Genomic DNA, 14,785 nt, shown 5'->3' with positions numbered 1-14,785 from the left:
CCATTTCCCGGTTTCATTTTTCTACTGGATAACAGAGGATTATGTGAGTTTAGAAACTCGGGGGTGGGGGGGGGGGACTGGAATCTCTGTATTGTTTTCTTAATTTCCTTCAAATAATTGAGTACATTATAGTCTTGGAAATTATGCCACAATGCCAAGGAGATATTCACATGCTATGTGGTAAATATCTTTTCATGTAACACCAATCATTCATTGAACAATCTATCCACTGACTATCCTGGTTTGGGCTATCCTGAGCCCTTGAAGAAGTAAAGGATGGTGTGAAGTATGCTTTTCCCCTTCTCCTGCAGGACTTTAACCCAGGCTGGAATCCATTTGCTTCCTGGAGGAATGTGTCAGCAGTTGGCCAGCCTACGAGTTCTGTGAGTTATACGTGCATTTTGCTTTCTTCAGGCTTTGGGGAATTGCCTTTATTACCAATACACCATTCACAGGTCTTTTGCTGATCAGATATAAGAGCCACAGTGGTGCAGTGTTAGAATGCAGTACTACAGGCTATTTCTGCTGACTGCCGGCTGCTTGCAATTTGCCAGGCTGAATCTCACCAGGCTCAAAGTTGACTCAGCCTTCCATCCTTCCGAGGTGGGTAAAATGAGGACCCAGATTGTTGGGGGCAATATGCTGAGCCTGTAAACTGCGTAGAGAGGACTGAAAAACACTATGAAGCGGTGTATAAGTGTAAGTGCTATTGCTATAAGGGTTTTTTTGTACAGTCGTGACAAGTGTTTCATTTGCCTCCTTTCTCCATTCCAGGAACTGATAATAAGGGAATGGTATGATTATATCTGTGTCCTTTTTCAGATTTCTTGCATAAATTGAGAGCCCTGATTGCAAAAAAGCAAGGGTGGGGAGGGAGGAGAGAAAAAAAAATCATATCTGAAATCAAAAATGCTTTAGTGCAAGTTGATGGAAACCCTGCTACAATTGAGACATCAGGGCGGGGGTGGGGAGGGCTGTAGAATAAGAATCGAGCACTTGAACATTCCCAGCACACAAACAAAGCTGTTTAAAGTGATGTAATGGCATTACATTTATTAATATTTGGGATGTGTCCCTGCTGAACATTTTTTATTTATTCTATTCTTTTTAAGTTATGTTATTTTGAACATCGCTCAAAAATACCTTACATAAATAGAAGCAGCATGAAAGCTTATGTTATGTTGCTCTTACATGTGGGGACAATGTGTGTTTGTCATCTTCTGAAGCAGTGATGGAGAACTCGTAGCAGCTTTCCACTTGTTGCTGGACTGTCCCTTAATATTTGGGCTGTTATTGAAGGGCTTCAAAGCCCTTCTGTTGTCTTGGAGAAACACTAGATAAGAGTTGTTTATAGCACTGGATTTTTTTATTATTAAATTGGACGTAATAGACAAGTTAATAAGAAATGGATTGGGGTAATCAAAGAATAATACCAGATAATGAAATGAATAAAAGGAACAGTGCCAAACATCAGTTGGGTACAAGAAGATTTACCTGTCTGTGGGGTTTCCTGCTTCCCCAGCTGCATAGCCTGAGGTCATGCACTCCCTTCCTGTGTACCAGATGCATGCCAAGAGGGCCTTTAAGAAGACTGACTTTGTTCTAACCTTTGTTATTTTCCATACAGTGAGCTTGCGCACAATCACATTGAGAAACTGCCCAGTTTTCACCAGTGCCAGAAGCTGGAAGAAATGTAAGTGTAAGCTTTGCTGTGAAATCCCCAAATCCAAGTAACCAAGTAGGTATGTGTGAACAACTGAGAGGTTAAACCTGATATACAATGACCTAGTCTGGACTCCTCTGAAAATTTTATATCTCAGAGATTTGGGGGGGGGCGGTGATGTTCTTTCTCTCTTTCTATCACTCTCTGCCCTCCCACCTTGGAGATGAGGTGGACCGCTTGCTTTCATGGTGTGGAGACAATAACTTGGTCCTTAACACCAGTAAGACCAAGGAGCTTATAGTGGACTATAGAAGGAATAGATCATACATCCAGCTCTTGCTTATCAATGGAGACCGAGTGGAGCAAGTGGCCAGCTTTAAGTTTCTGGGGGGTTATCATAAAAGAGGACCTGACCTGGGGCGCTCACATTGCAGCACTGGCCAAAAGTGCCCAGCAGAGATTATACTACCGGAGACTTCTCAGGAAACAGCAACTGAATGAAAAACTGCTGGTGGCCTTCTACCCCTGCACCATACAGAATATTTTAACTTACTGCACCTGTGTATGGTTTGCCAATTGCACAGTGGCAGATAGGACAGCGCTCCAGAGGGTTAACATCATTACCCAGAGGATCATTGGTTGCCCTCTCCCCTCTTTGGAAGAGCTTTATAGCTCCCTTAAGAAAGTTCAAAACATTCTGAAAGATCCATCTCATCCTGGGCACCCTTTTTTTTTGAACTATTACCATGTGGCAGATGATATAGGATAATAAAAACAAGGACAAATAGTCTGAAAAACAGCTTCTATCCCAGAGCAGTAACTATATTGAATTCTACTGTATAGTGCAATATTAATGCAATATCAGGGGTTTTCAATTCAATTGCATAGAATGCGAAGGATGTGTGTTTGTGTTTTATTTTTATAATAACATACACTGAAGATGGCATTTAATTTCTTTGTATGAGGTACACTGACAATAAAGTAAAGTAAAGTAAAGTAAACTAAACCTTCCTTTCTTATTGTGCCCAGTAGATAACATAAAAGCTTGAATTAATCTTTGTATTGTTCTGGTGCTGAGAATAATGGGACCCTCCAAAATATTTTGTAACTGAGTTTGAGTTACAAAGGTTACAGTGAAAGCAAGACATGAAAGCACAGAGTCCCCAGTGTTTTCTGCCTGTTCCCTTTAGATATGGTATTCTTGTGGCTGAGAATATCATCTGGTGTCATGGAGCTCTCCAAGCTCCATAGCAGGAGCAGATGTTGAAGAGGCCTGGGAACTCTTGGTAAAAAGAAACGTTGTTACTTGCACGCTTTTGATTTGAATGGTGCACTGCCCCAAGCCTGAGGCTCTTCAGGGGGGAAAGGGTGGGAGAGAATTGGGTGGGTATGTTCCTTGACCCACTTTCCCCTTGAAATTTGAATCCCATGCAATCCTTAATGGATGTAACCTTCTTCGCAGAAGTGCTTTCTTCTGTTGCCAGTGAAGCAAGTTTTTCTCTCTCATTGCAGCCTTTCTGTCTTTGCAGTGGCCTTCAGCACAACTGTATCCACGAAATTGGAGCAGACACCTTTGGGCAGCTCACAGCCCTCCGCTCCCTGTAAGTACAGCCAGCAGGGGATTCTCAGGGCCTTCTGTGATAGAAGAAAAGAGTCAGGAGATTGTGAACTGAGTAAGGCTTTGTGCTCTTGACAAGATTACAGGCTCAATTATATAAAGAATTCTTCAAACGAATTGGCCTGTTAGCCCATGGTCACCCAACATTTGATCCCAATATAGTTAAGCATAGACTCAGGCCTACAAAAGCACTCTACAAAATGAGTTTAAAATATGAACACAAAATAAATCTTTCCCACCTGGTACTCTCCAGAAATGTTGGGTTATAATATATGTCCTCTGACTCTACAATCACTAGCCAGCATGGCTAATGATTGTGCTAGGTAAGGATTTGGGGAGTGAAAGTTCTACTCATCTGGAAGACATCATATTGGGGAAAGCTGCCTTTGTAGTGTCAGCTCTCTCTCACACACGCTTGAAAAAACTACGATACGTTACCTTCTTCAAAATCACAAACAGGAGGAGAAACTGATGCACATTCCAAAATATTTCCATTTTTTTAATCTACAAAATATTTAATAAACAAGATTCACCATTAATTTGCCTTGCTAGCCTGTCAACTGTTTTAACTGCTCTGCAAAAAGTAATTATATGCCAATTCTTTTAACCTCAAAGCCCCGAGTGTTGATTTCTGTCCCTTTCTCTATACCAGTTTCCTGACTAAATGTTTTGGAATATGGGTTTGAAGATATTTTAATAGCACTACATAACTTATTCAAATGTGCACAGAGGCACACAATCTCTCTCTCGCACAAACACTAGAAGTTTAAAGTTTGGAAAAAGACAAACCAGGAAAAATGCTCCAGTTTCTAAGAGCTTTTTCCAAATGGATAATAGTAGAAACAAAAGTGCCGAGAGCAGAAAACTTGTATAAGCTGCCATATGGAGAATTACTTCCATGTTCATTGCTCCTTATGCTTCCATATTGTTGTATTTGGGCTGAAAATATTTGGATGCCGACTAGATGACAGTAAATAATCTATCAGTCACCAAATTTTTGAAGACTATTTGTGGTAGCCCTAGTTAAGTACTATACATGAAAGGCAATGGCACATGGAAAGCAATAACTATAGAGATGGCATCAAATAATTAGGTCACTTCGACAATTCCTGAGTTTACTTTCATTCATCAAATGTGGGGCACTTCCAGGTATAATGAGAGATGGGGATGGAAAAGAAAATCTGTTTTATCTCCTCACTGAGAGAGAGGTCTATCATTAATTATCCATTAATTTGTTTTGACCTGGAAATCATTTTGCATGCAAAGGGCACAATTGAGAATAAGAAGTCTTTGGAATTTCTGAAAGCAGCTTTGTTATAGAAAGGTTTTTTTTTCCCCCAGAAATTATTTGGCCACCTCAAATAGCTTGTTATGTTACCAGATACTTTATATTTTTAAATTTATTATTTTTAAAGAATTCCCTAGTACATCTAAAACCCAGTGCCAGGCAATTTTGCCATTGCTCATACCAGCACATGCTGATAGGAATTGTCATCTAAGGTTTAGATGGTACTGTGTTGCCTTCTTCTAATCAATGTCCTTCACAGCAGATTGCTAGTATTATGTATACCAACTGTATAAACTGTATAACACTTGTTTATGTATAAAAAGTGGAATGTAGACCAAGTCAGATAAGAAAATATGGCTGCTAAAAATGGATTTCCAATACAGTTGCAATAAAGACATGTGTGGTTAATAAAAACAGATATTCTGCAAAAGAGAAATTATCCATAAGTCTTCATGCAAACACGAATTTCTCTGAGGACAATTCAGGAATTCTCAGAAATTCTCTTTGACTTTCAAAAAGTTGGCATCCCAATAATTAAATTGAACATATGAATTTAATGGGTAACATATGGTTATAATGGGTAACTGTGCAAAGCAACAGGATCAGCATCTATAGTCTGACATTTGACTTCTCTAATGCCTTCTAAATATGTTGGATTATAATTCTGATAATTCCCAGACAACAAAATTGATTAAATATATATATATAAATCAATTATTGTAAGTAAAATTGCTACCTAGAGTGTAGCAAATTGGGAAAAACTAATATAAAGCATATTTTCCATCACAATATCTATTTTGCTTTGCAGAGACCTGAGTTGGAATTACATTCAGTTTATCCACTCTGAAGCTTTTCTGACTCTTCATTCCCTCATCAAGCTGTAAGTTATATTGCATAGGACAGATATATGCTCTCCATAGACATTTAAGCCTTAGGGTGATTGGGAAATTTCCCAGAAGGCGGCCATGGCAAACCACTTTGGTTTTATTGCTGAGTAAATTATATGGACATATCAACTATTGTAGTGACCTGGCGATTAACTTGGCTTAAGGGTGCCTTCCCCTTTTTTCATTGCTTAAACATAAATGGATGATATATGGCAAAGATATAAAATGCATGAACAGAAGGAGAAAAAAGAAAAATCTGTTTGGTTTCTTTAAAGATGATGGCTGAAGATAGAAGATCAGGTACACAAACTGAGTTCCCTAGCTTCAAGGAATCATGACAAATTTAGGTAGCCTGCATAGAAATAGCAAACTATTAAGCTTCATCATCTAAGCTGGAAATATTTGAATATAATATTGATATCTTATTGATTGAAATAAGGTATTCAAAACTGGTGACACTGCAACCGTAAGTAGAAGTATCAGAGTCTGTAATAGGGAAGAAGCAAGGCAGAACTGTCAAAATGATGGACTAAGCATAATACTACATTTTCCTATATCGAACATAATTCATAAATATAAGAATATATGCTTCTTTCCCCCCAGAAAATGTCTATGTTCTTTCCTGGAGTTCATTGTTGTTGTTGTGTCTTAATTATGTTTTGTTTTATGAGTCTTTGTGTTTTAGCCATCTTAGTTATTGCGTTTTGTAGAAAACTGAAATATAAAGACACTAATATAATGTAATGTAATGGTGCCCCTAGTTCTATAAAAGCTGTGGTTGTAAGGTGAGTGGCTAGCTGGGACTAATAAAAATGGTCTGCAGAGTATAACGGATCGTTATACTGATTTTTACCATATTCTGCATTGTTAATGTGCTACAACCATGTATGAGACTCGTATCCCCCCAGAGATACGAGTGATCTCCGACCTCCGGATTTTTCGTCGGGCCCTAAAAACTTATTTTTTTCAGTTAGCCGGTCTGTCTTGATTTTAGGGTTAGTTTTAAAATTTTAATATTGATTTTAATTGACAAGTTTTAAATTATGGGCCAAATTTATAAATTATTTTAACTTTATTTTTAACTGTGATGTTATGTATAGATGTTTTTATCTTGGCTGTTCACCGCCCTGAGTCCGAAAGGAGAAGGGCGGTATAGAAATTTGAATAATAAAATAAAAATAATTTGAATAATAAATAATAAAAGGAATACAGTAAATCTGTTTATAGAGCCAAGCATTCATATTGCATTTCTAAGATATCAAAACTATATCACATGAGAGAAGCTATTTTAATCTCTTCTCTTACAGGTTGGCAGTCTTAACTGCTTCTTTCCAGGGCCAAACCACTGATCAAACTTTTCCTGCCTGTCCCCATACAGTACAAGCACAGCATAGTCCCAACTCATCACTGCTGTTAATTTATTACCTGGTGTAGGCCTGGTTCTAAAAGGCATACAAAAGCATAGATATCAATTTACTCTTAATCCTGATAGAGACACGTGCTTCTTTCTTGGTTTATTCACAGCAAAAGCCCATCAACTCATCCCAAAAATACTTATTAGCTTTAAAATAATCAAGAACCGAACGCAAAACCTAATTGAAGCAGCAATGTTCTGAGATGCTGCTGCACTGAGTCCCCCACGCCACTTTCTATCTATTCCAATGGGTCCTGTGCTTTTGTTTGTCACAGGGATTTGACTGACAATCAACTGGTGATGCTTCCATTGGCTGGCTTGGGTGGACTGACTCATCTGAAGCTCAAAGGCAATCCTGCACTGTCTGAAGCATTCCCTAAAGAAAGTTTCCCCAAGATACGGTGAACTTCATTTCTAATTTCTGGCTTCCCAAGGCTAAAACCTAATTTACTTTGATCTGCCTTTTACTGTCTATGTGTTTACTAGGCAGTACCATATAATTCAGTTCAGCTAAAGGTTTGAGCAGCTTCTGCTTGCACTCTGTGTTCATCATTGACTTGAGAAATTGATGAGCCATTGAATGGCTTGTCATGGGCATCATCCAAACTCACATTCACAAAGCAATCAGCATGGTAACCTATCAGTCTGATACAAAGAAAGCACCCATTTGGTTATAATACAGGCAGCTAATACAAGATTAGTTCTGTTTGTATAAAGAGATTGAATGATCTCTGTATTTGCAGGAATATAAAGGAATATAAAACACAGAGAATACTAGGAAGGCACAAACATATGATACAAGCATATGCTTATTTATGCCCATTTAATTGTTTTATCTTTCCCAAACAATCTTGGGAAATACAGTTCTATGAAAATGGCGCTAAAAATTATCTATCAGGAATTCTTAATCATATTTACAAAATTAGTTTCCAGAGAGAGGGAGTGATGGTTAAATTAATCAAGATTTATATATTTATTTATACATACATGCATACATCTCCAGAATCAAAAGAAGCAGTTTGGACATCATAAAAATTTCTTACCTTTACCAATTTAAATTTCTAACCCTGAAAGGTTTAAGTTTTGGATCGTCCGTTTACAATATAACACCACGCAAACTCATAACAAAGCAAAACCAAAAAAATAAACCTGACAGTGTAAGATAAAAGGACTATAAAATACTGATGGTGAATAATTACATTTGAGTGGCTATGCAGAAATGTTCATTCTTCACTAACTTCCGAAAGGCTGTAATTTTTTATACTCTTGGCAAAGGTATCCTAAACAAGTTTATTTCTGCACTTCCTGCTTCTTGTTCATTGCCCTTTTTCTGTGTGCTAGTTGGACTGACATGCACAGCATAATCTTAGTCTTCAATATTACTATACTACATGATATACTGAGAATGCAATAAACATGACTATTGTGCTGGGTGTCGATTACATGCAAAGTAATTGACATTGGTCTCTTGCTATGTTTAGAATGATGATCTTCTGTACCTTTAAGAGTTGTGTGAAAGGAGGGTTATTGATTGTTTACTAGTCTGCTTGAAAAATACCCATGCAAAATGCCCTTCTATTGTGAGAGTGTTAAAGGGTCAAGATCTTTGATCTGGGAATTCTGCAGCTTAACTTTATGCCTTCCCATGTACAATTTGCAAATAAAACAAAAAAACCACTTTAGTTCCAACATCTGTTTCTATGCCCATATGGGTGTAGAAAGGCATATTCTACACCCATATACCATAACTGATAATCCTATGTTCTTCTTCATAGGGTTTTGGAGGTTCCCTATGCCTACCAGTGCTGTGCTTACGGAGCATGTGGCAACTTCTTCAAAATCTCCAGTCAGTGGGACTCAGAGGACATGAGTCCTGAGGATGATGATGGCTACAAGAGGACCCTGGGACTTGATCATTGTAAGATCAAGTTTTGATTTTAGGCTGCTTCTGCCTTTTAGGTTTTCAAAATTTAAATTTCCAAAATCTGAGGTATAGCTTATAATAACAAATGCAGGAATACTATTGGAAAGGAAAGTCTACCCAAGCTCTTTTTACATGTAGTCCTCGACTTATGACTGGTCACTTAGTGACCATTTGAATTTATAATGCCCTCCCCCCAAAGCTACTTATGATCAAATCTTGAAACTATGACAGCTGCACATGCATACACTTGAAGTCACATGATCACGTTTTGGGACCAGCTCACTTTTATGGTTATTTGCAGCATCCCCCAGTTATGCGATTGCAATTTTTTAAATGTTTTTTGCCAGTTTCCAGCAAAAAAACCCAAAACAAAACCCATAGACTTGTTTAATGACCATAACATTTGCTTAATGACTGCCACAAAAAATATCATTAAAGTGGATCCAGTCACATAGGGACCGCTTACTGAGTGCAACAGCTTACAACTATAATTTTGGGATCAACTACTGTCATAGTTTGAGGACTATCTGTATTTGGGGTATTTATTTATTATTAGAAAGCCAGATTGCTTAAAGCACCAGGCTAGACACCAGGAGAGCATGAGTTGAATGAAGCCAGTTGGGTGACTTTGGGCTTGTCATTCTCTCTCAGGATTAGCAAGAAAGCAGTGACAAACTACTTCCAAAACTCTTGCCAAGAAAACTGCAGGGACTTGTCCAGGTAATTACCAGGAGTCAGTGAAGACTGTGCACGTGCACACACATGCATGTGAACGCACACATGCAGACACACACGTGCACAGACACACAGGAATCGAATGGGCAAGTGCTTAGAGGTAAAGGTAGTCTTTCAGATAGGGAGGTCCTAAAGTGCTTAAAGCTTCAGAGGTCAGCCCTAGCACATTAGGTAGTGGACAACTGGTAGCCAGCACACCTTGTCCCTATACCTGGTTCCTATTAGAAATCTGGCTTTTAGACCACATTTTAGACCACTTGTGTTTTTTAGATGCTTTTTAAAAATAGTCCCATTGCATTCATCAATATGAGTTGTAACCAGGGTGATGATGATTGTTGCTAAACCAGGTCAGTTCAAGAAGGATTATACTTGGCACTAGAGCCATATGTGTGCCAATGCTCTCCTAATAATATCTATTACCTGCGAATCCAGTGGCAGCAGAGTTCAAAGTGCTCTCTCCAATTGCCAGTCTGTTTGTAGAGAACCACAACCCCATCCAGAATAAGCTTTCTCCTTAACAACAATACTTCCGCCTTATTTAGATGTCTTTTCAGTACAACCTTCTAGGCAGACTTCCTGGCAAACAAGACCAGAACTACAGTATTATTTATTTATTTAATGAGATTTATATGCCGCCCTATCTCCAGCTGGACTCAGGGCGGCTCACAACAGTAAAAAACATCTAATGAAAAAGTTAAAAAGAAATTAAATCAAAAGTATACAAGTATACTTTGGATACTTGTATACAAAGTATACAAGTAGTCCTTGACTTACAATCACAATGGAGATAAAAATTTCTGTTGTTAAGCAAGGTGGTTGTTAAGTGAGTTGTGCTCAGTTTTAGGAGCAGTTGTTTTTTTGGCACAGTTGTTAAGAGACTCACCACAGTTCTTAAATGAGTCCTACAGTCAGGGGTGAAATGTTCCCAGTTCGGATCGGATCGCCCAATCTGGTAGCAATGGAGGCGGGTGGTTCAGAGAACCGGTAGCAAAAATCCCTGCCTCCCCCCATGCCCAGCTGAGCTGCACAATCATCAGAGGCTTTTTTTTTTTTTACTTTTAAAAGCATTTTTTCTACAACCTCTTTGGCCAAAAAATGCTTTTAAAAGTAAAAAAAAAAAGCCTCTGATGATCGTGCAGCTCAGCTGGGATCATCAAAGGCTTTTAAAAGAAAAAAAACCGAAGAGGTTGTAGAAAAAATGCTTTTAAAAATAAAATAAAAAAAAATTGGTCACACCCACCCAGTCACATTACCCCCCACCCCCCAAGCCTCGCCCACAGAACCAGTAGTAACAAATATTAGATTTCACCACTGCCTACAGTCATTAAGTGAATCTGGCTTTTGCAAAGATTGCGAGTGGTAATCCTATGACCCCAGGAAGTTGCAACTGTTGTAAATACATTTTGGTTGCCAAGCCCCTAGATTTTGATCACATGACCATGGGATGCTGTGTGTATGTTATAAGTGCAAGGACTGGTTATAACTCACTTTTTTCCATTATAGAAATAGCACTAGCACTAGCTACAGCACTTAGACTTATATATATATCACTTCACAGTGCTTTACATTACTCTCTAAGCAGTTTACAGAGTCAGCATATTGCCCCCAACAATCTGGGTCCTCATTTTACCAACCTCGGAAGGACAGAAGGCTGAGTCAGCCTTGAGCCTCATGAGATTCAAACTGGCAAATTGCAGGCAGCCGGCAGGCAGCAGAAGTATCCTGCAGTACTGCACTCTAACCACTGCGCCACCGCGGCTCCTATAACTTTGAATGGTCACTAAAAGAATGGTTGTAAACCAAGGATTACCTGTAAATGGTGATCACTCCATCTGTATACTTCCACTGCTTCTGTAATGTTTATGACTAGTCTCAAGTCTTTTATCACAGCCTCTGTACATGTACTTCAAAAGAAAGACTTAGATTCACTTCAGAAAAAAAGTCTATATAACTAGATGCCTTGTGGCTACTAGGTAGAAGATTTATCTAGTCCGCAAATCTTTCTGTGGTGGTGGGGGATTTCTGTGGAGTGGCAAGAGACATGCAAAAACATTGATGGAAGTATATGAATTCTCAAACCACCACACTGATTGTTTGTTTGCTGCATGACATGATTGCGTAAACACGCAGCCCACACACACACCCAGTAACTAGACTGAGGGTGGACTTGAAATGGAAAACTTATTTGATACAGGCTACTGGAGAGAGAGGACTTGCTAACCCTCGTTCCTTTTAGATCCTGTTTTTAAATCGTGGCCTAAAGTATAACAGTCTTATCATACTATATTAATATATTATATTATAGCTATGGAAACAGTTCCTCAAATTTGGTCAGATATGGTTCCAAGATTGAAGGGATACGTCGCTGCTTGCAATCTAGTTAATGGTTTCTGAGTTTTATTAGAATTTATATTTAATTGGTCGTCTTGTGTTATCATAAACTTCCCCCATCTAGCCCCTTACTCTACATTTTTGGAGATAAAGGAATAATAATAGGAGCTCTGGTGGCGTAGTAGTTAGAATGCAGTATTCTAGGCTGACTCTGCCCACTGTCAGGAGTTTGATCCTGAGTGGCTCAAGGTTGACTCAGCCTTCCATCCTTCTGAGTTCAGTAAAATGAGGACCCAGATTGTTAGGGGCAATATGCTGACTCTGTAAACCACTTAGAGAGTGCTATAAAGCACCATGAAGCAGTAAATAGCCATTGCTATTTTTAAAAATAGGATATCTAGATATCTGCTCCAATTATCATTTTTCCCTACTGTAGGTTGATTTACTATATAGGAATGCCTTATACCCTTTCCTCACTCAATTCCTATGTCACTTCCTGCTTTCAGGTACAAAGAACATAATGCTTACAGATAGTTAGTTACCTGATGGTTTGTGTAGTCATGAACATGTTAATGTAGGAATTAATTTCCACTCTTTGGGAAGCAGAACACCCACTTTGACTATTCCAACATGAGTATAATCACATTTTCTTGTGTCACCTTCCAGCATTACCAGTAACTTTGTGGTATCAAGGAGCATATTAGTTTATCATCTACAGTGGAGTCTTGTGATTCTGCATCTGCTTGCCAATGACTGGGAAGAAGGGTTTGCTCATTTCTCTTCCTGGAAAATCTTTAGTTCAGCCATAGTCAGAACTAGAAAACAGAGTCGATTCAAGCCAGTAAAAGAGGGGGTCTTACATATAGTGTGCATCAGACCATTGAGTCTTGCTATGCATTCAATAGCATACAAGGTCATTTTTTGCTTACAAGTTCAATGGAAGCTCTGTATGGCTCCCTTTGTATAACTAGGCTGCTTTTCTGGCAGGATGTTTGTGGGAAAAGAATATGCACCTTTTCTAAAACTGCCCCAAATCATGTTCTCAACACCTTCAAGAAAATAAACAGCAAAGTCTAGACTACTGGGCAACAGGTCCTTCTCTGGGTGCCAGCATCTTCTTAGTTCAGCTGAGGTGGATCTGGGTTTACCTTTGTAAGCAAGTAGCAGTGACTTGAAATTCTGTGTGTGTGTGTGTGTGTGTGTGTGTGTGTGTGTGTGTGTGTGTAAGTTCCTTGGAAATATTCATCATATTATGTGTTGTGTGAGTTTTCTCTTGAAGACAGAAAACTAACTTCACTGGAGAGAAAAATACTTAATGGTAGGATTTACATCATTTTATTGACAAAAGTAGAAAATCTACAGACAGCTTTTCATTCATTCCAGAATAAGGAAAGAAAGTTGCATCTGATGAAAGTCTGTACCTGGACTAGCACTGATGATGTAACTTAGTTTGGGTAATGAAATGTCTGCAAGAAAACAACCAAGTTCAGAGAGCACCAAGGATTTCTCATTTCAACCCCGAACTATAAATATTCTCTTTATTGGAGTCTGTACCTGTGAAATACACAGTTCATTTGCTAGCCTATGTCACAGGAGTCACCTCTAGAACTGGACCTAAATTGTTGATGATTCAGGACTAGTGGTTAAAACCAGTGGTGGGATTCAAGTAATTTAACAACCGGTTCTCTGCCCTAATGATTTCTTCCAACAACCAGTTCACCAAACTGCTCAGAAAGTTAACAACTGGTTCTCCCAAAGTGGTGCGAACTGGCTGAATCCCACCACTGGTTAAAACCCTACATTAAGAAAACTTTCCAGAAGTTTTTTATATGCTACTATAGAACTGCCCAATGCCCTTATCATAAAATCTAAAATTAAAGATTAGAAAATGTTCACAAGGCAAGCTAGAAAATTAAATACAACATGCACAAAAATACTTCTTTTAATTAAAGAGCAAAATATGGTTCTAGATTTCCTGGGATTTATTTAAAGAATTCTGAAAGTACTTTCTCTTCTCTTGACTTGGAATTCTTCTAACATGCCCCTTTAGAACTAAGCAACAATATTTCAGGGGGGAAACACAGAAATAGCCTTTGATTCCTGCCAATTTGGTATTAAGGGACATACTGTAGCTATATCTCCTTTGAGACTGCAATCTTTTAATGCTCTACAGAGTAGTTATTTTATGGATGTAACTCAATAGAACTAATTTTTCAATCAAAGACAATTTCCTAGTCTAGAAATGTGTTTTTGTCCTTTTGTTTTTAACAATTATTATATATGTTCGGTTTATTTTCAGTTTCCTAGCATGTTAAGTCACTTTTTTTTTTCAAGATGAGCTGTATGAGATCCAGTAAAGTAGTATAATACAGCAGAGTTGATATTTATGTCACTTCAACAGCCATGGTTTTAAGAAAATAAGAAAAGGGTTTCATTTTCAGTATAAAACAAGTTAAGTATTAATGTGCTTGTAATTCTTCCTTTCTTTATTACTGTTTAGATGACTTAGACATGGATGACTTCCAGGCAGACCCTGATGATTCAAAATTACTTACCAACATCCAATGTACACCCAGCCCCGGTAAGAACATTACCAAAATACATACAATATAATTTACAACAATGACTTGACGATGCATGTTTGATACCCCTGATCTAAACACATAAGCACACAATAATCTGGAAATAAAAGTGGCATGAAAAAGTGCTATTGTGAAGAATAAGAAATGTACTTGTCACTGCATTAGGAATAATGCAATGGTAATGAATGCAACAATTTGATTACTTTTTTTTATATACAGCAAAATTTTAACTTCTAATATTGTGGGGGGAAATCATGTCACAATAAGCCCTAAAACATACTTTAGAAATCACACATGATACACTAATCCAAAACGAAACCACACTTTGACATAGCACAAAGTG

The 14,785-nt window shown here is 38.2% G+C and overlaps 1 protein-coding gene across 4 annotated transcripts in view; it reads left to right on the top strand.

The window, feature by feature from the left end:
* LGR6 (leucine rich repeat containing G protein-coupled receptor 6) overlaps positions 1–14,785 on the top strand; it is a 134,606-nt gene that overhangs the window by 114,691 nt on the left and 5,130 nt on the right. For all 4 annotated transcript variants that reach the window (XM_087889289.1, XM_087889290.1, XM_034414192.3 and 1 more), the window contains 7 exons: positions 312–383; positions 1,628–1,693; positions 3,193–3,264; positions 5,378–5,449; positions 7,146–7,271; positions 8,646–8,788; positions 14,361–14,441. In XM_087889289.1, coding sequence (XP_087745415.1) covers positions 312–383; positions 1,628–1,693; positions 3,193–3,264; positions 5,378–5,449; positions 7,146–7,271; positions 8,646–8,788; positions 14,361–14,441 — 632 coding nt within the window. The remainder of the gene's footprint in view (positions 1–311; positions 384–1,627; positions 1,694–3,192; positions 3,265–5,377; positions 5,450–7,145; positions 7,272–8,645; positions 8,789–14,360; positions 14,442–14,785) is intronic.

Source organism: Pantherophis guttatus, chromosome 3 (assembly GCF_059756535.1).
Source record: "Pantherophis guttatus breed Tessera chromosome 3, ASM5975653v1, whole genome shotgun sequence".
In the NCBI taxonomy this organism is placed as follows: domain Eukaryota; kingdom Metazoa; phylum Chordata; class Lepidosauria; order Squamata; family Colubridae; genus Pantherophis; species Pantherophis guttatus.
Note: the sequence above shows the minus strand (reverse complement) of the source record. Positions and strands in the feature narration are given on the sequence as shown.